At 47.5% G+C, this 21121-nt stretch overlaps 1 protein-coding gene across 2 annotated transcripts in view; it reads right to left on the reverse strand.

The window, feature by feature from the left end:
- The window catches only part of ATP11C (ATPase phospholipid transporting 11C (ATP11C blood group)), a 112578-nt gene extending 94231 nt beyond the window's left edge, over positions 1-18347 (reverse strand). The window contains exon 1 of one of the 2 annotated variants that reach the window (XM_084813671.1): positions 17527-18347. In XM_084813671.1, the coding sequence (XP_084669797.1) occupies positions 17527-17553 (27 nt within the window). In that variant the 5' untranslated portion in view covers positions 17554-18347. The remainder of the gene's footprint in view (positions 1-17526) is intronic. The other variant, XM_084813670.1, reaches the window with a different exon arrangement.
- Between the last annotated feature and the right edge of the window lie 2774 nt (positions 18348-21121).

A 21121-nucleotide genomic window follows, 5' to 3' on the forward strand; every position in this document is an offset into this window, starting at 1 on the left:
AGAAAATTCAAAAACATGCAAGCGGTGTCTCAAAAATCAGCTATGCTTCAACAGGAGAGCGTATGGGCCCTGCTCGATTACATTCCCCCTCCCTGCTGCCCTCTGTGTCTATTTCCCCCCCAAATACTTCGTTTGTTTTAAAGGGGCAGGGGGGATATGCAGTTCAGCACAAAGCACAGGAGTTCTGAAAGCTCCTAGAAAAACCAAACATTAATAATACTTACAGGTTCCCTTGGCAGAGATGAATTTGGGCCTGCGAAGTACGAATATGCCTGAAGATTTGAGCTTCTAACCAGCTTTATGGAAGGTCTGAACTTCTGTAAATGCCCAGGATGCCAATTTAGGGTGCATGTTGTTTCTTTCCCTCTTTAAACTATTAATAAGGATGCAATTCAGATGCCTGAAACTCGTTAGCTGCCATTGTTTTTCTTCCCAATTTACAGGATCAAGCAGCATCTGCCACAGTTTAGAATGAACATTTGTTAGCAACATTCCCTTCAACAGGCTACCCTGTGATGATTTTAACTGTGAAGCCCAGCTGCTTGGTTGTACGTATTTTAAAGAGGCGTTTCACGCTTGAGCGATAAATTCTCAAGCAGCACCAAAAAAAAAATCTCATGCTACCACTAAATTGGTTGCTAGAGACCCTGGCTGCTGTATTATCTGTGCTAGAGCTCAGATACCTGTTCAGCAGGGGTGGGAGACACCGGGGGGGGGGGGGGGTGACGGAGCGGGGAGACAGAAAAGGACTGTAATAACTACTCAGCTATGATGATCAAGGATCACCTCTAGACAACCATAAAGGAGAGCTTTATAAGATCTGGCATTGTTGTCGTCCCACCCCCCACCCCCCTTCAAGAGATGAAAGCATAAGAGAAATTTTAAAAATTGTTCAGGCAACTTTTTGTGGGCTTTTTTTTGGACCATGGGGTCCAGAAAACTGATGTATTTCAATACACGCTGAGGGTGGTATCCAATGTTAGTCCTACTTAAGAGTAGATTGATTGAAATGAATGGCACTTAAGTTAGTCATGACTAACTTAAGATCCATTTATTTCAGTGGGTCTACTTGAAGTAGGACTAACATTGGATACTATCCTAGGGCTGGGTATCTGACTAATTGATTGGTCCAATAATGGTCAAGGTTTTTTTTTAAAGGATTAACTGACTAGAGAAACCAAAAGTGCACTTGAATTAGCAATAGGTTTGTTACTAAAGAACATAAGAGCCTTGATGGATCAGGCCAAGGGTCCATCTAGTCCAGTATTCTGTTCCCACAGTGGCCCACCAGCTGCACATGGGAAACCCACAAGCAGGACATGAGTGTAACAGCACCCTCCCACCCATGTTCCCCAGCAACTGGTGTACAAAGGCTCACTGCCTCAGATACTGGAGGTAGCACAGAGCCATCAGGACTAGTAGCCATTGATAGCTAGCATATGCTAGCTAATCACACAAAAAAGCCACAAATTTGTCAGCCATTACTGTCAAACAATGAAACCAGCTATAACAACACTGTAATGAATTATTGTCGCCTTACAACAAGATTTCTATAGACATGAACAATTCATTGGGAAGTTCTTCTCTTTGGCTCTTATCCTGGAACACCAGGATCAGCCTACAGTTAAAATGTAAACAAGAGAAATTAAAATCTGAAATAGAATAAAGCAACAGTACTTAAAACAAAACAAAATATCAACACAGCTAGATCATTTGGAGAAGGTATTTCCTGGTTCTGGCAGGAAGCAAGGTGGAGTCGCGCACGAACACAGTAATGCAGCCTTCCCCAACTTTGTGCCTGCCCCCAACATGTTTGACTACAACTCCCACAATCCCCAGCCAGTATTGCCACTGGCCATGCTGGCTAAGGATGATGAGAGTTGTAGTCCAACATATGTGGAGAGCACCAAGTTGGAGAAGGCTGCATGAAATTGTCATCATCATAATTTTTGTGAACCGCTGAGAAAGCTTCGGCTATTGGGCGGTATAGAAATGAAATACATACATACATACATACATACACTGTCACCTACACAATGGCATTCTTGACTTCATGGAATATTTGACTGTGGTCAAATAACAGGTAATCAATTGACAATATACACACATGCAGATACTTGAAATTCTCAGTATCACAACGTCGGGGTGGATCCAGACTTGCACCCACTGAAATCATTGGGACATAGGTTAGTCATGACCTGTTGTTTTATTGCGACTTTTAACATTTTCTAAACTGCCCGAGGACACCTGTTGAAGGGCAAGGTATAAATCAAATCAATAAAACAGATATCAGATTACACAGGCCCAACACTTTTGTGATTGTATTCAGGGACATGGTGGGATTGAAAATTTGTCATTGCTCAATTTTCCCCACAACGAAATGGGGGGGGGGGGATTCCGCAAGTGCATCATTTCACACAGGAGATAAGTAGTGACATAATGAATGGAGACAATGCCAGTTAAATTGGTCAGTTTCAATGCTGTAATTAACATTTTCCCAAGTATGATGACTATACCTAAGAAATAGATATATATTTAGCACACAGTACAAATAAGTATGTAAGAAGGGGATTTACACCAAGTCAAATTACACCAAGTCAAATCTGTTTACAAGTATTCTAATGAGCATAATTTCTGAGTCAAGCTTTGAATTTGCTTCAGCATAATATTTAAACCACATCAAGCATGCATTATTGCATTTGTTTTTCCTAAATCAAATATTTCAACTCAGAAACTGTGTAAAATTAACTTTCTTTCTTTTTAAAGTTGTTTTGTTACTAGATATAAAAGTCAAGTAAAAAATGCCAAATCAGATCCTGATTGATTTAAGGTACTGGGGGGAAAAACATTTCCCTTGCAAAACATTTCAGAAAACCCCACATCACTGAAGGGCAAACTACACATTACATCATTGACACTTTTAAAGTGTTCTTAAACTGGCCACTTCTATTTTGAAGAGAAAGGAGATGGGCCCTGTGTTTCTTATTTTGACCAGGCCTCTGAGCCCATTTCCTGCTGAAAACATCCCCCAAAGTGTGTGTGTGCAGGGGGTGATTTTCAGCATGGATAACGTAACGTGTGTTTTGGCCTTAACTGTACCCAAGGCACTTTTGATGGACTTCACCGGAGCTAAAGGTCCAGTTCCCACAAAACCCTAAACTGGACGTATCTATGCAACTTCTTTAGAAAATGGCCGTCGCTTCCAGGAAAGATAACCTCAAATGCTCCGTTGCCAGAAGTAATCCACTTCAGAACAAACTCCCATCACTACCACATCCCATTCGAAGTGGCCTCCGAGGACGCAAACTGCAATATTCACTTCCGATGCCACTGAGACTCCAGCATTTTCCTACGTGTTCAAATGGGGTTAATCGCTTGTGCCTCTTCCAATCTGGGGAAAGAAGTGCATGGTGGATCCAATTTTCACTCCCCCCCCCCCCAATGGACGTCAAATGGATTAGTGCCGACTCCGCAGCAACTGGGCGGCCTCTGGCGTGCTGTTTATCGTTCAGCGTTAATATTCAAGGTTAACTACAAAGGGGGAAAGCTAAGGTGTTAGGGAAAAGCAAGAGGCAGGGAGACTACATGGCAAGGGTCTGTGTGAGTGCGTGTAGGCAGGGGGAAGACAGTAGCTATTACACAACGCAGCTCCTCTTGCAAGCAGTTCTCATCCCAAGAGGCAGCGCAGAAGTGCTCACATCCAGGCTTTCCAACAGAGCGACACGGCAATCTAATCCTCCCTAATGCAACCAGACTCCTGCCAGAAGCACAACTAATCTCAGTGCATTAGGATGGGCTATCAGATGAGATCAGCAAGATGGTTTCTCTAGGAAGAGAGATCTTGACCAACAGCTGTCCAAGGCCAAAATGGCATTCATTAAGCACCAAGATAATGGGATTCTCACACTGACAGCGTTTGGACCCGCTTAATGCACTGTTAATTTATTTAGAAGGTTTCCACCCTGCCCTTCAGTTGTGGAAGGCCCAGGGTGGCTTATAAAACAGATGCTAACCAACACATAAGAACAATATAAAAACCTTAAAACACACACATACACGCACTGGTGTAGTGGTAGATTTTGAAATGCAGGAACACATCCTGACATTCCTTCTAACCAAGCCCCCAAGAAGAGTCCAAAATTACAAGCAGCAATGTTGCTCCATATCAACAGGTCAATTCTGCCTGCTAGGAGCAGGTCTTTTCCAAAGCCAATGGCTCTTAATTGCCAATTCAAGACCAAGCCACCCCCAAACACTTGACATTCCGACAAGGATCAATATATTATTGCTGTGAACATTCATTTCTCTCCTGCCCCCTGCGCCAGCTACCGTGACAATTGCAGCTAAGCTCAGAGGAACAGAGAATTTTGACGGGAGGTGGCAGATGACATCAGTGTCCCTGATAATTAAAATGTGCCACTGCTACGTCCCTGTGAGCCCTGGTTTCACTACACCGCTGCACACACAGACAATCACAACCAGGGCAACCCCTATAATGCCTATTCATAATGCCTATTCAGACGCAAGTCCCACAAAGTTCCATGGGGCTTTCTCCTAAGTGTGCACAGGTTCGCAGCCCAAGAGTGGCAAGCTGGGACAAGAGCAGCAGAAGCATTTCAGAAGCATAATAAAAGGCAAGAGCAGCAGAAGACAAGAGCAGCAGAAGACAAGAGCAGCAGAAGACAAGAGCAGCAGAAACATTTCAGAAGCATAATAAAAGGCCTAGGTGATGTTTTGAAAAATCCGTCTACACCCGGCACTGGCAGATAGCCCCGATCCAACCCACTACCATGAGTGTCACCCTCATGGTCACTGGCCACAGCTCACGCTTCCAGCCATTCTCTTCTCAGATCCGGTTTGGGAGCAGGGGTGCTCGCTGCTTGTGTTTGAAATGCTTTCTCCTCCCCCGAAGATGTTCATTTCAGCTAAACTGAAACAGGAGAAGCAGCTGGATTGGTTGTTCTTTGAGTCAGTGACCCTGGTAGCATGTGGGCATACACTTGCATCCCTTCCCAACTGTATAGGCCATTCCAGAGTCTTGTAATCCCCTTGGAAGCCCCACGTGGATTTCAAACACTGATACAGCAAGCACGGGGATCTCCACATTCAAAACGTAGAAGTTTAGTATCTGAGTGCAAGTCTCTCAGGGAAGGGCTAGGTTGACTCCCTCTCTCCCGTCCTTACGGAGAGGCTATGGCTCAGTGGTAGCGCCCCTGCTTTGCATGCAGAAGGTCCCAGGTTCGATCCCCGGCATCTCCAGGCAGGGCTAGAAAAAAGTCCTGCCTGAAATCGTTGCTGCCAGCCAGTGTTGACAATACTGGGCAAGACGGACCAAGGGTCTGACTCGGTATAAGGACACTTCCTCGGTTCCTAATTTACATGAACACTTTTTTAAACAAGAGATTTCCCAAATGCAAAAGTGTGTATGTGTGTGTGTGTGTGTGTGTGTGTGTGAGAGGGAGGGAGGGAGGGAGGGAGGGAGGGGGAGAGAGAGAGAAAATAGGGGTAGTGTTTTGCCAGCAACTGGGACCTGAAATTAGGGAACACACAAGTCAGTGTCAGTAATCCTGGGCTAGATGGAGAAAGGGTATCTGACTCACTGGGGGTGTTCAGACGATTGCAGGGGGGAAAGAAGCCACCATGGCTTCTCTGCGTGCTGCACACACACCCATTGTTTACATAATTACCCGTGCTGCAGCGTGGACTGGTGTGTCGTGCAAACCTGGTGCACAACACAGAGGGGGCGGCTTCATACTGACCCTACAACCCCAACTGCATGTTGGCTTCTCACCCCCACCCCCACCCCCACCCCATGCAGTGATAGTCCAAACCTGGTCAGTATAACGCAGCTTCCCGTGTTTCTACGTCCTCCCACAGGCAAAGATCTTTTTATTCAAGCAGGTGTTTGGCATGTAAGCTATTCTGTAGAGTTGGCTGCTGTTTTTATTCCGTTATTGTTGTGCGTGTGTTTTTAATGTCTTTGTTTTTTTATTGTTCAAGCCAAGTTTCTATTTCAAAAAATTGGTTCTTATTACTGTTAGCCACCTGGAGTGCCATTTTTTTGGTGGAAAAACAGAGTAGCAAATAAATACATTTCCCACTCCCTCCCAATTCACTTTCACTCCTATTCTGATGGGCTGGGAAAGAATCTTTTTAGGGAGTGGGTTCAGAAGATGACAGTCCAATTGGAACATTTGGGAAAATGCACCGTACAGTCATTCCTGAGCTGTACCACTTCAGAACACAGGACGGGGAATGGAATGCTTGAATGTTCCCCAGAGAAAAAGAGTGCCATGCATCTGGAAAGATAGCAACTCAGGAAGAGGGCGAGCTTAGAACCTTTCTTGCCAATGCCACCTTTCCATCTGCAAGGAGTTTTTAAAAAAAAATCAAACAGACATTCAAAACTGCAACTCCCCTGTCATTTGCAGTGTGAAGTGGTCCAGAGAGGATTCTACCTTTAACTTTTTCTGCTTATCGGAAGTAGCTCAGAGAAGCACCAGTCAAGCAAAAGTGTAGCAGTGGAACTCTGCGTACCAGATGGGCGGGGCACTAGGAAAACAGTCCGGAACCACCAGCCCTTCCATGAGGGTCTATAAATACAAGGGAAGGTGCAGGAATTCACCAAGTAAAGACGATGAGAGAAAAAGAAGATAAAAAGCAAAGCAACAGAGTCTGGACACTATCCAACCCAACGTACCGCAGCCTTGCCATCACGGGCATTAACTATGTCATGGCCTGGGAGAGGTTTAGGATGCAGCAAATAGAAGAACAGAAAGCCGAGGTAGCTCTTTTACACCTCATAAAATGGGAGGCAGAATTATTTTTTTTCTCCTCCAGTGTAATTTGCAAAACAGCAAACGTGCACATTAACCCTGAGGCAAGACGTGTAAGCTCCAGGTACAGAACTGGCACCACAGCAACAGCCGACCCTGACCTTATGGGCTGGGCTCGGGGCATTCCGCAGTTCTATCCCGCAAGCTGTTAGCCCTTATGGTTTCAGAGCGTGCGGAAAAAAGCTGGTGAAGTCTCAAAAGCCTGGGGCGCACACAAAACCTTTCGCGACTCCTTCTCCTGTAGTCCAGTAATAATGTAAAAATATGTCACATTTCTATTATTTATTATTTATTTATTTACAATATTTATATATCGCTCCACATCAAAAGATTTCAGAGCGGTGAACAACAAAGATAAAAGAAGAAGGGCGCAATCCTATGGGGATAGTCGGCTGCCTCCGAACTCGGAGGCAACCGACTATCCAATGCAGGGTGGGTGGAACGCGGAGGGATCTTCTCCTCTGCGCTCTGGCCGCCCTGCATTCGCGGCAAGAGGGCTGATTTCAGATGCCTAGTCCGGGCGGCTCAGAGCGAGGGGGGGCGGATGGCGTATAGGAAGTACCAGCACTTCCGCCATCCCCTCCTCTCCCCGCCCCCAGGAACACCCCCCTTTCCCCCCACCCCACACTGCTCTTCCAAGGGTGGATCTGAGGAAGAACTGCTCCACCTACGAGGCAACAGGGGAGGGGGCAGGCAGGCGGTTTTCTGGGAACCAACCTCGGAGCGCTGGCTCCAGGGTTGGTTCCTGAAAACCAAAAAATCCTACGGCTGTCTAGTCGCTGTCTAGCAGCCATAGGATTGCACCCTAAAACACCATATTAAAACTTTTTAAAAGAAACAAGTTCTGAACTTAATAAACGGTGGCTAGTCACTCAAGGAAGGCCTCTCGAAATAACAATGTCTTCAGGAGGTGCTGAAAGCAACACAAGGTTGGCACCTGCCTGACCTCCAGAGGCAGGGAGTTTCACAGGAAGGGGCCACCACACTGAAGGCTCTTTTTCTGGTGGACTCCAGCCAGAACGTGGGTCCATGTGGAACCACCAGGGACATGCCCTCTGATGACCTCAGTGACTGGGCAGGTTCGTAAGGGAGAAGGCACTCTCTCAGGTATCCTGGTCCCAAGTTGTTTAGGGCTTTGTACACTAGTAGTAATATCTTAAACCTGGCCTGGTAGCAAATAGGCAGCCAGTGCAGTTCCCTCAGCAAAGGAGTTACATGCTGAAAGGGGCAGCTCCTGACAACAGCCAAGCTGCTGCATTCTGCACCAGCTCCAGGTTCTGGACCAGCATTAAGGGCAACCCCACATAGAGCACATTGCAGTAATCCGGTCTTGAGGATTACAGTCTTATACAGTGCTTTAGGAATGTTGAAAGCTCTTCACATATGTAAACTTTACAACAGCCCTGTGGGGCGGGCCAGGATTATGATTCCCACATTGCAGATGGGGAGCTGAGGCTGGAAAAGCTCAGGTGTTTACCAACGGAGTGTCCCCAGTTTAAGCCTTGGCAACTACACTGTATTGTGTCTGTGGCAGTGTAAGGCTCCACAGAAATACAAGAAGCTGCCTTGTACCAAGTTAAACCAGTTTTATTGTTCCTTTTCTTCATTTTCTTTATTGCTTAATGAAAATAAACAATAAAATAAAAGAATAGTCCGTCTAGCTGTGCATTAACTCTACACCAACTAGGCAATGGCTCTCCAAGGAGACTTGGAGACTTTCCAGCTCTACCAGGAGAGATGCCAGGATCAAACCTGGGACCTTCCACATACGAAGCGTAGGCCAGCTTTTCCCAACCTGGTACCCTCTTGAGGTTTCAGAGGTTTTACATGATAAATCCCATCACCCCTGACCACTGCCCATGCTGCCCGGGGCTGATGGGAACTCTAGTCCAAAACATCTGGAGGGCACCAGGTTAGGAAAGACTAGCATATGCTGTGTGATAGTCAAGGCGATCACACCCGATCTGTATATAGAGTAGACTGCCAAATCTCCTGTAGCATAAATCTCCAGTAGCTTTAAGGATGGATGGATGGATGGACGGACGGACGGACAGACGGACGGACGGACGGACAGACAGACAGACAGATAGACATCCTCCCCCGCTTCCTGTCACTGCTCCCTCCTCTACGTCTTTATGTTCTTTATGTCCTTATCTTCTCAGGGCAAACAGGAGTGCGGAGGCTGGTGGAGGTAAACAATGCTTTACAAGCTACGTTTCCAAGAATTTTCCATCTGCTGTGTATTTTTGCAAAAGAAGGGAGTAAGACAGAACTGGCAGGTTGTGAGGAATAGGGGGTGGGGTTGGAGAGGGAACAGAAGAGCAGTTAAGCAATGAAGCTTCAACCAGAATTGCTTCTTGTGAAATGCGAGTTGTGATGGGGGGGGGGGGTTAAGTAGTTTGAGTGTAAAAGAGGCAGCCTCTTCTTCCTGTCGATATTTCTTTCTATTATTTATTAAGATACTTCCAATACCACTTAATAGATTAAAGTCCGACAGGAGGGATTTCTTAGCCGGAGTTGCGCATCGCCCATTCGGTGCTCCCCGTAACCTTGGTGCACTATGGGAAAAGGGCACACCACAGCCAAGGCCAGGACAGCACATGCTTCAGAAATACAGGGATATACGTTCACAACGCTGAACGTTTTTGTTCCTTGTTACAGGAACACAGGAAGCGGTCCACTATTACCAAATCAGACCCTTGGTCCAACTAGCTCAGCACTGTTTATGCCAGGCTTCCCCAAGCCCAGACGTGTGGGGAGTACAACTCCCATCACCCCAGCTGCCACGGCCATTTCTATCTCCAGCCAGCATGACCATTTGGAGGGCAGCAGGATGAAGAAGACACTGACATTCTGGGGGCTTTCCAGGTCCCAGGTTCAATCCCCTCAGGGACTCGCCCAGCCCTACCTGAGGGGATTGAACCTGGGACCTTTTGCATGCAAGGAAGGTCTCTGCAACTATGCTATGACCCTTTTAATGCTCTTGGAACGGCAACACTTTGGGGTTTGCATTTGTAAAAAGAAATAAAACCCTGGTTTCTGTCAAATGTTCGTTGAGGGGGGGGAGCTTTTAAAGGGCTAAATTCCTCTTTGCAGAGTGCAAAGGCCTTAGCAATTTGGGGAAACAGCCTGCACCGTGCTCTCAAACTTTTGAGTTTTGCATGAGGAGGTGTAGCTCAATGGCCAAGCGCATATTTTGCAAGCAGAAGGTCCCAAGTTCAGCCCTCAGCCATCTCTATTGGATTGTGTGTATGGCAGTGAAGCTGCTGCACTGGCATTCATGGAGCAGAATGTTCAGGAACATTCCAACTGCTCAGGAACAAAGCAGCTAGAGTGCCTGCAGTCCAACTCCTGAGAGAGACAGGAAGCTGGCCATCTGGCTAAGATTAAAACCTCACATGGGCCCTAGGGACAGCTCTGCTGGGCAGGCCTAGAAGTAGGAAAGATGTCCCAGGAGATCGGAAAGCAAAGGGGCAGGAAACCTAGAAGTGAAGAGGCTGAAGGATACAGAATAGGCAATGGGCAAAGGCGAAGGCTGGAGGAAGAGTAGGTGAAGGAGGAGGCAGCTTGGGGAAGAGACCAAAGGAGATAGGCACAGAGGGGCTAATAAGAAGGGTCTGAAGGGTTCCCATTATCCCCAACCATTGTCTAGTCTGGCTGGGGCTGATGGGAGTTGTAGTCCAATACATCCGGAGGGTACTAGCATGACAAAAGATGGCCTTTACAAATGCCATTCAAGTGAACGTACATGCCAAATTTGGGAACAATCAACACATCTTGATTTCTCTCTCACACACACATCGCAGGATTGACATCAAGACCAAAACTGAGGAGTTAAAACCACCGTCTAGGCTTCATTACCCTGGCTAAGCATAAGAAACTTAAAGCACGGCAATAAAAGCCAAGCAACATTCTTTCAGGCTTTGTATCGAAGGTGTTAGTAGATTCCCAGAAGCTTTTCATTGCAAAATAGTTATTTCTGTTGGAAAAGGTTATTTTGGCCAGGAGATGAACAATGCATCCAGCTAGCACACAAGAAGACAAAGGAATGAGAACACCTCTATTTTTTCTCTATTTCTTTGTCTCTATTTTTTTCCCATCCCTAAAAACATCCTTGGAAAGACAATTCATTCAATTACCAGCAGCAGTGAGCATTCATAACCCCTGCCCCTTTCTTAAGAAGAAACTCCTACAGTGGGCCTACAACCATTCATCACTCTACGTGGGGTTGATTTTGGAGAAAGATCAGTCGATGCAGCTTAAGAGTTATATTTGATCATGTCACCCCAATATCAACTTCACTGGCTCCCCATTTGTATCTGGTGCCAATTAGAGGCACTGTGCTGGGCCCTTAGAATCCATAAATGGCTTGAGACCTGGGTATCTAAAGGACCACCTGCTCCCATATGAGTCTACACACACACTGAGATCAGAGGAGGCCCCACTCCATGTTCACTGTCATATGAGGTGGGAATGTGACAGGGCTCTTTCTCATTAGTGGCACCCGGGCTATGAAAATCCCTGTCACACGAGACCCCAGCTGACTTTTGCCCTTTGCACATTTTGGCATCGAGTCAAAACCTCTACTTTTTTAATGTTGATAGACTCACAGTCCATCACAGTGTGCTTTGATTCAATTTCAGTTCAGCATGATTGCTGTCTGCAATCTGTCTGTTTCATAATGTTATGGTTAACATTGTTTTATTGGCATTTTTCTTGTTCAATTTTACTCTGAGAATAACACATAGACACATCAAAAATCTGTCCAACTGAATCACAATTCATTTCAATTACTTTCCAAATACAAATGTATCCAGTCTTCCCAACTCATAACAGTTATTCCAAATGATAATAAACGGTTGCCATTTAACAAAAGCATTGCTCATTTCCCATAATCAGACCAACCTCATGCTATATCTGTCAGTGTATCCATCCTAGTACTTTCCAGAACCTTCATCTATCATAGGGACTGTAGATTCTTACAAAACCAGACCATTATGATCCTTCCAACAATTAATAAATTGATAGCATCGTTATAGATTTACTGGCTACTTCAAGGACATAGTTCATTAATAAAGATGACGCATCATACTCCAGTTATCTGATCTTTTGTAAAACTACTCCAGTTATCTGATCTTTTGTAAAACAAGTCTCTAAAACTTCTGTAATTTATGACACGCCCAAATGAAAATGCCATTTTATGATGGTTCTTAGTTGCTCTGAGCATTCTAGTAATGATGCACATATTTAAATAACAGCAATAGAACAGAACATAAACTGCTGATAAGTATTACTCATTGGAGATGCAGCTTCCAATCAACCAACTAATTTCCTATGGATGTGGTGGGCTTGACTTGTTGGGCTGCGGTTTTGAAAATGAATTATAAAGAGAAATTAATAGAACAAATTATGACATACTTTTGATTCCATTTTTAAGTATTTGTTTCTTAAACAAGTGTGCAGGAAACGCACATCTTTCTTTACCATCAGCGTCATTGACTGCCCCAGAAATGACAAGTGCAAAGAGAAACTGGCATTATTCCAAAATGCCCACAATTAAAGGAGAGATGAATGAAGCGTGGCAAATTGCAAAGCTGGCCAAAGTGAAACTGCTAAATGAAGAGATGGAAGATAGCAACTGTGGTGCAGTCTTATGTCTACTCAGCAGTTAGGCCCACCGAGTTCAATGGGACCTACTCCTAGGTAAATGTATATAGGATAGAAACAAAAGTGTGTAAAAAGTTCTCACGCGTTACTTGATTTTCAGTGGGGGGGGTGCCCGTATTAAGGTTCATAATTGTTTTTCAGTATCGTATAGATTCTGTTTCATGTACATAGTATTTCCTGAGTTGACTGGACTTTAGGCTTCTGCCTGCAGTAGACTATTTGAATATAAGCCTTTCTTAAAAAAAAAAATAGAATGAAAAGAAACAGCAATGGTCTTTTGGAATTAGTCTTGTAGTTTAATAAAATTGCTTTTTAAAAAAAGGATTACATACATTTTTAGAGAATAGGCTATCAAGAGTACTAATCCACGCTACCTAAATGAAGCCTCCATGATCAGAGGCAGTATATCTCTAAGTAGGATCTGGAGACAGAGAGTAAGGACACCTGCATGCACTGCCTGTGACCTTTCCAAAGTTATCTGGTTGGCTACTGTTAGAAACATAATACTGGACAAGACAGACTTGTCTGCATTTATTAATGTGCCAGAGAGTGGCCTATCTGGCAGGCATCTCATCTAGAGGCTGGAAGGAATAGCTACTTGCACTGCTAAATGGGCTAACCACAAGACAAGGTGGTAACAAGAGCAGAGTAGCAAGTGTTGAGACAACTCCCTATCTCTTTTCCCAGGCATTTGGCAGGACATGATGAGTTTTAGGTCCTGGATGTGTCTTTCGTTACGACTGACAGTTCAAGGTTGCTTTTAGTTATATGTTGTTTGTGTATATTGTCTGTGTGCTTTTATGTAAATGGATTTTAAACTTTTGATATTGTATTTAATGTTTTAACTTCTGTAAACTGCCCAGAGAGCTTCGGCTAGGGGGCAGTATAGAAATATAATAAATTAATAATACTAACAGCAGGTCGGACCAAGAGTCCTATCTAGCTCAGTATAGTCTGCACCAGGGGAAGGCAACGTGGTCTCCGCTGGCACCAAGGCGCCCTCGGAAACCTTTCTTAGCACCCACCAAGGAGACCTAACGTCCCCACTTAAAAAACAAACAAACAAACAAAAAACATTTTCTTACCAACAGCGGGAATTGCTATGAAATAGGTCTGTGCTGGTGCTGAAAACTAAGTTCGAAGGAGTTGTTTAGTGTACTGTGGCTTAAACTCCACCTCTGCCTTGTCCTCAGTCTTCTGGGCAGATTACTTGTCCTTTGCCCTGCATCCCATGGCAGCCATTTTGTGGTGGCTCCCAGGGCAGTTTCTCAAATTGCCAAATGTGCCTACAGGCCCCAAAAGGTTCCTTACCTTGGTCTACACCAGGGGTGCTTGAACCTCTTTCAGCCCGAGGGCCAAATTCAATTTCTGAGGCCCTCTTGGGGACCACATTCCAGTTGTGGGTGGGGCTGAAGGCAAAAGGGACGGGGACAAAAGGAACAGCCTAAGAACATAAAAAGAGCCCTGCTTAATCAGACCAAGGGTCCATCTAGTCCAGCGTTCTGTTCGCACAGTGGCCAACCAGCTGTCGACCAGGAACCCACAAGCAGGGCATGAGTGCAACAGCACCCTCCCACCCATATTCCCCAGCAGCTGGTGTACATAGACTCATTGCCACAGGTACTGGAGGTAGCACATAGCCAGCAGGACTAGTAGCCACTGATAGCCTATTTTAGCCTCAAGCTCTTACTGCTCTTACATAGGACAGGCATTTAGAATGGGGGGAAACCATGCAAAAGCCAGGAAACCACAAAGAAATCAGTGGTTGGGGGAGGAGCGGAAACCCCCGATGAAGTAGGGAAAGGGGTATGGCCTTCTGGGAAGTCCCAGAAGGCCTAAGGGTCAACACCCTGGTCTACACTGACTAGCAGCGGCTCTCCAGTTTTTCAGGCAGGGGTCTCTCCCAGCCCAAGCTGGAGACAGCGAGGGTTGAACCTGGGACCTTCTGAATGGAAAGTCAGTGGAGGCTGGTGGCTCTGATGTCAGTGAGGTGGTGAATCCACTCCAGGTTTCAGTCAGAACCAGTCAGAACTCTCAAGGAGCTCTTGCACCTTGGGGGAGCTCCTTTAGAGTTCTGGCTGGTTCTGACTGAAACCCGGAGGAGATCCACCGCCCCACTGACATCGGAGCCATCAGCTTCCACTGTGCAAAGGAGGTGCTCTGCCACTGAGGCATGGCACAAGAAACCCAGTCACATGAACAAGCCTGTACTTGAGACATCCCTTCTATTTTCTGTAGCTGTTTGAGCACAAGCGAGAATTGCAGAAGGGTTTGTGATACACGACCTTTTAGGAAGGCCACGTTTCGGACAACCCATAGGGCTACACACAGCGATGCAGCATGCCAGCAAGGCTATAATAAAACCCGCACCAAAGGACAGCTTGCAAGAAACAGTTTCCTGTTCTAAGGAAACAGTGCAAGGTGAACCCTAGAGATCTCCGGAACATCTGGCCTTGAAAGGGGGTGGGGGGAGAATTACCTTTCTTGGGCAACTGATTAAAACAAAAACAAAAAAACACTCTCCCTCCCTCCCTCCGCCATTAGTTGGCATTTTGTGTGTATGCGCAATCCAGCACACACACACACAAATATGCATTTGCAGGCTGCAATAAGAGGTTGAATGCACACCCCACACCCAACTTCAATCCTGAATATCTGGAAAGCGGTATTTTGGAGGATGGATCAAAGGCTCGACAACAAGAAGAGCTCTGCTGTATGAGGCCAAGAAAATATCTAGTCCGGGGGTGGGCAACACATAGCCCACAGGCCATATCCGTGCCACTGAAGTATTTTTTTTATTTATTTCACAAACAAAATAGCACTCTGTAGTGGCTACAGAGCCCTAAAAGGGTCAAAGCTGGTCAGTAAGCTAAAATTTAATCCTTTCAGCACTACAGAGAGCTTGGGGACAGTTTGTTGCCGAATTTCAGCAGTGAACCAGTCATTTTTTTTTTTTTAAATCTACTTTTTTTGTTCAGGTCCAACATCTTGTTTCTAATAGCAGGCCATCAGAGGCTTCAAGGAATCCCACAAACAAGAGATGAACCCTTTGCTCCTAGCACAGGGGAACATAGGATTTGAATGCAAAAGCACAAGCCAAGGACAAAAGTAAAAAAACAGCAGCTATTAGAAATTACAGCTAAATAGAACCTCCACCTACAGCAGTCTACCTCTGCCATACAGGATACTGACCAGGCAGGACGAGTATTTTCTTCTCATGCAGAGAAACATAAGAGAGCCCTGCTGGATCAGACCAAAGGTCCATCTAGTCCAGCGTCCTGTTCTTCACAGTGGCCAACCAGGTGCCTTCAGGAAGCACACAAGCAAGACAGGGTATTCAGAGATACACTGCCACTGTACATATAGGATACATCTAGTCATCTTGGCTAATAGCCAGTGATAGACCTTTTCTCCTCCATGAATTTGTTCAGTCCCCTTTTAGAGGTGGTCGAGTTCCCAGGTGGCAGAAACGGACTGAACAGCTTCAGATGGCAGGTGGCAAATCTGAACTCACCTCCCCGCAGACAGAAAACCAGCACCAAGCATGAGGCTGTTAGAAAGTGGTCTGTTGAGTTGGGTGCTGTTTTTATTCTGTAATTTATGGTGTTTTCTATGTGTTTTTATTGTTTGTAAGTACAATTTCTTTTTAAAAAAGTTCGTTAGCCACCTTCAGTGCCATTTTAAGATTAGAAAGAGAAGCACTTCTCATGTGCCCACCCATGACAGCAGTCACATGGGTGATCACACATGAGAGGGCCTTCTCTGCAGTGGCCCCATACTTTTGGAACAAGCTGCCATTGGAGGTCCGCCATGCTCCATCATTGCAGACTTTTAAGAAGGCCTTGAAAACATATTATTCTACCTTGGCCTTCTCCTGATATGACTGCTATTGTTGCTGTTACCGCTGTTAACATTGTTGCCGGTTTTACTGTTGGTTTTATTATTGTTCTTATTGTTTTCATGTGTTTTATTGCTGTATGCCACCTTGGGAGGGCTTCTACCCTGAAAGGCAGCCAAGAAATATTTTAAATAAATAAAGTTTTCTGATGGAAAGGTGGGGTATAAATCAAATAAATAAATAAACCCTTTCTCCCTGATGCAATAGTTTTCTATTTGCAGGGAGGTGTTTGGTTTGGTTTTGCAATGGAAGCGTCCAGTCAAATTGGAATCTCCAACTACAGCCAGACAAGGGACGACCCATTCTACCATATCAGAGTTCTGCTTCCTCATTCTGCTCCATCGCTTGAGGCAGGAAATCCGTCCTTGCTCTGACCTGAAGCCTAGCAGCATTATGAGCAAAGGAGTAAATTTCCCTTTCTATCCACATTCTCCACACCATGCATCCTTTCATAAGCCTCCATGGTCCTCCCCGGGGTCATTTCTGTTTTCTTTCTCACAAGCTTTCGCCCTGGTAGGGAAAGTGCTCTTCCAGCCCCAGTCCAGCTGGCTGCCCTTTTCCGCACCTCTCCCCCACACAAGAGATGCAGAAAAGGCCACTTCGGGATTCTGAGCTGCAGGTCTTCCCCCATCCATGTGCTCTCCTGGCTGGGAGGAACAAAAGGAGGGGAAAAAAAGTGACCAAAGCAACCAATCAAACACGCCATCTTTCCGCCGACCCTTCCTGCAGTGGCTGTCCGGGGAAAGCGCTATTTACCTGCCGGTCGCAGGCAACCTGGGGAGCCCTAAGGATGGGAGGGAGGGAAAGCAGCGACCACAACACACAGGCAGCGCGTGCTTGTGTCCCTGTGCGTTCGTGCCTCTGTACGTGCGAAGCCTGGGAAGAGAACGCGATGGATAGGCTGGGAAACGGGGGTCCGTCCTCAGGCCTCCGGATCATCACTAGGACCGATGACTTGGTTTTGGCGCACTTGGAGCGGAGGGGAGCCGGAGATCATCCGGGCAGGCGCCGACAGGCAACTAGGCACACATCCCGGCGCTCGGGAAGGCGCCGCGCGCCCCGCTCGCATGGACCAGAGAAACAGCCCTGCCCTCCCCGAACTGCGGGTGGCGCGGAGGTACTTACGAAGCGATTGATCTGCCGGCGAAGCATCGCTGAACTGCCGCAGCGCCTCGGCGGGAGGGGATGCCGGAGTGTAGGGAGGGGGGGGGGTCCGTCGGCTTCTTTCAGGCGGCTGACCCACGCCCGAACGCCCCCTCCGCGAGCCTTGCAGGCAGCGGGACGCTGCGGCGAGCGGAGGCCCCCCGGCTGCCGCTCGCCCCCAGCCCCGCGGTCACCGGCGCGCCGCTTTCGCTCGGAGCCGCATCGCGCCACCCCCTGCTCCTCCTCCCCCCGCGGCGCCGCGGCGGGGTTCTCTCCGCACCCCGCGAAAAGACGCCCCCGGGGAGGGAGCGAGGAGAGCGCTGCCGAGCCCCGAGCTCCGTCTCCCCGCGCGCGCGGCACCGTCAGGCTGGCCGGAGGCGAGAACGGGGCGGCGGCATCGCGCAAGGCGGCGGCGGCGGCGGCCGAGTAACAGCCGAGGAAGTCCGGCGCGCCGCCAAGGAGGAAAGCGCGGGGGAGCTGCGGGGAGCCAAGAGGCCGGAATTCAGCCCGCTCTTCGCCCGCCCTCGCCAGCAGGGGGGCCGCGGGGGAAGCTGCCCAAGCAGCCCGGAAGGCAGCCGGGCCGCTCTCGCCCGGCCCTCTCCGAGCGCGCAGCGCGCCTTGCGCCCACCTCGCCAAAGCGCACGTGGCGCACCTCACCGCACCGCCCCGCCGCTGCCCGCCCGCGCGATCGCCGGCCGGCCCTGCCTCGGCCCGGCCCTGCCTCGCTGCCTGTCCGCCCGCCCGCCCGTCCGCCCGCCCGCCTGCCTGCCTCCTCCCTCCTCGCCGCTTCTCTTTCGCGGTCGCTCCAGGGGCGGACCCCGCCGCCTCTCTCCACCCACCGTCCACGAGAGCAGCCTGGGAGGTGTAGTATGCTCGTCCGGCGCGGGGCTGCGGGCTGGGACAGCCCGCCTGTTGCTCCGCCTCCGCCCCGCCAGTTCGGCAGAGGGCTGCGCCGAGCCGGCGTGAGGCGGCGCTGAGCCCCTCCGGCTAGGCCTCGGCTGCGGGCTGCCGCGAGAACGAACGCGAGCCCTGGGAAATGCGAGCTCCTACCGAACGCGAGCTCCTACCGAATCGGACCCTTGGTCCCTCCGGCTCAGGACCGTCCGGATGACTGACAGGGGCTCAGACAGGGGTCTGTCTTTCCCCCAGCCTTGCCTGGACATGCCGGAGAATGAACCGGGGATGTTCTGCGTGCAAAGCAGGAGCTCTGCCCCCGTCCCCCGTCAAGGGCCTTTCTCCTTCCCCACCCCGCAAACAGCCACTGACAGATCTCTGTGAATTTTGCGATTCCCCTATCGTGGATCTTAAACATCCCAGCTAGTTTGACCTGCGCTGTCCAAATAAATATTTGACAGTACCTGCTGCAGTTCAGCCCACTGCTTGTGCATGTCTTCCCCCTCTCCTCTCTCTCTCTCTCTCTCTCTCTGACACACACATACCCTCCTAAACTGAAGCACCGGTGCCGTCCCTCATTACTCCTCATAACGTAACTGCCCATTACATTCCAACACACATGTTACGGGGGAGGGTGACCCTTTCCTATAGCATCCAACAGAATCAGAGTGAGCCAATATATTTATATGAAATTTGGGAGGATCTCTGTATTGTGGACTTGGCTTGTATATACACGGCCTTCTTCAAGGGCTGGGCCTGGGAAATATTAGGCAGGCACAGTCTGCCTTTTGTAAACAAGGATTTGATCAACATGCAAGTCACAGCAGAGAGATCCACCTGTTTAGGATGGATATTTCTTCATTTCCCTAGTTTGATTAAACCAGTGGTGGTGTGGTAAATGATGAAGTGCAGACGCTCATCATGACAGCCCACGTAGCCATGCCCCCAAGGAGACTCCAAAAACAGAGGCAGCTGGGTTGATCCATATCTGTCCGCGTGCACGTGTGTGTATACACACATACCAAAGAGCAACAGTACCCAGCATAATACGGAATTTATTAGGATGAGCTGATAGTAATAAAATAGTGAGCTGGTAAAGGGCACTCGTACTTAGCATATTGGACTTTGGCTAGAGAGACCAGAGATTGCAGGAGAAAGAGAAAGGGGGGCGGGGAGAGAGAGGGACAACATGTCCCCGAACAGCATTAAGACCACCAGCTCAAGATTTCCCAGGAGTTTATTTTCCCGGCACCAGAGAGAAACATTTGACCTGGTTTGCACGTAATGACAACCCATCTGTTTGAAAACCAGTGAGTTGTTATGCATGAGCAGGCACACTGCATGCAGCACGCTTACCACTTTCGCTTCACCGCACAACCCACATTTGGATCCTTTGTAGGTTGTGCCGCATGAGGTGTGAACCCAGCTAAACAGCCCAGGGGCTAAACAACCCAGCGGTTAACCCAACAACACACCATGGGTTAACCGCTGGGTTGTTTAGCCTCTAAAGCCACCCAAAAGAATTCCCAGCTGGGAATCTTGTAGGACTTTTTTTCTATCTGAGCATGCGTAGGATTGTGCCCGAAGGCACATTATTTCTCATGATCATTTGCACAGTGGGCGGGAGAAATCTAATAGGTCTGAAACTGTTGCTGCTAAACAATGAGTACTGTGGAGCATGTATAAAACGAAACAAAATAATTTCTAAGTACTTTCCAAATAATGTTTATTTTATGTGTACTATTTAATTTTAATTGTACAACCAGGGACACGTGTAATAGGTGATGAAGCCATTCGAAAGAGAAAAGAAAAGACTTAGTAAACAATTACAGACCTGTCACTGTGACTAGTTAACTTCAAGATTATACATGTTTTGACTGGTTTTCAGTGGTGTAGTGGAGTCAGGGACCACAGGGTCAAAGTCCCTGGACTTTGTCATTGGCAGGGAGGATGACACCACTTGCTACCCTACTCATTTCCCCGTTCCTTCTGAACTTAGATCCTCATAGTAGATGGGGTGGGGGGAGGATTTTCCCAGCAACAATATACCCTTGTGAGCTATCCCTGCTGTAATGCAAAGTATTTTGGTGAGGCTTCGTCCTGAACAGGCAGTTAAGACCCATCAACTTTACAAAAGACCTGCTCCTGATGCAGATGAAAGCTGCTAAAATTGTTGTATTGACTTTGAGATAAAGATGCTCTTGGCACCAAAGGACAACCTTTCTAGCTTGTGCAGCATGATGTGCAAACCCAGAGTGCTGGGTTGTTTAGAGGCTGAACAACCAGCTTTTTTTGGCCTAAACATGCATAGGATTTCACCCTTATATTTGCATTTCTTCATATGAACCAAATAGGTGTGTTGTGCCAATTACTGAACCTTTATTGGACTAAACCAGAACCAAACCAGAACAACTTCAGTTGCGGCTGAACCTGAAACGGACGTGAACTTCAAAACAAAACAAAACATTAATATTTGGATTCCCTGGCCACAAATTGTAGTGATGGCTTTTATCCTAGATGGCTTTTAAAGGCCGCCTTGAGTGACATTTCCTTGATAAATGGATATAAATCAAATAAATACATTCAATAAAAAATAAAGGGGAATAGACAATTCATGGGAGAGGTTGGGTCAATCACTGGCAATTAACCATGGGATTTCCATGATCAGAGGCAGTATGTGGCC

The sequence above is a fragment of the Heloderma suspectum genome, chromosome 9 (assembly GCF_057233095.1).
Source record: "Heloderma suspectum isolate Gila_16-S chromosome 9, 16-S_ref, whole genome shotgun sequence".
Lineage (NCBI taxonomy): Eukaryota > Metazoa > Chordata > Lepidosauria > Squamata > Helodermatidae > Heloderma > Heloderma suspectum.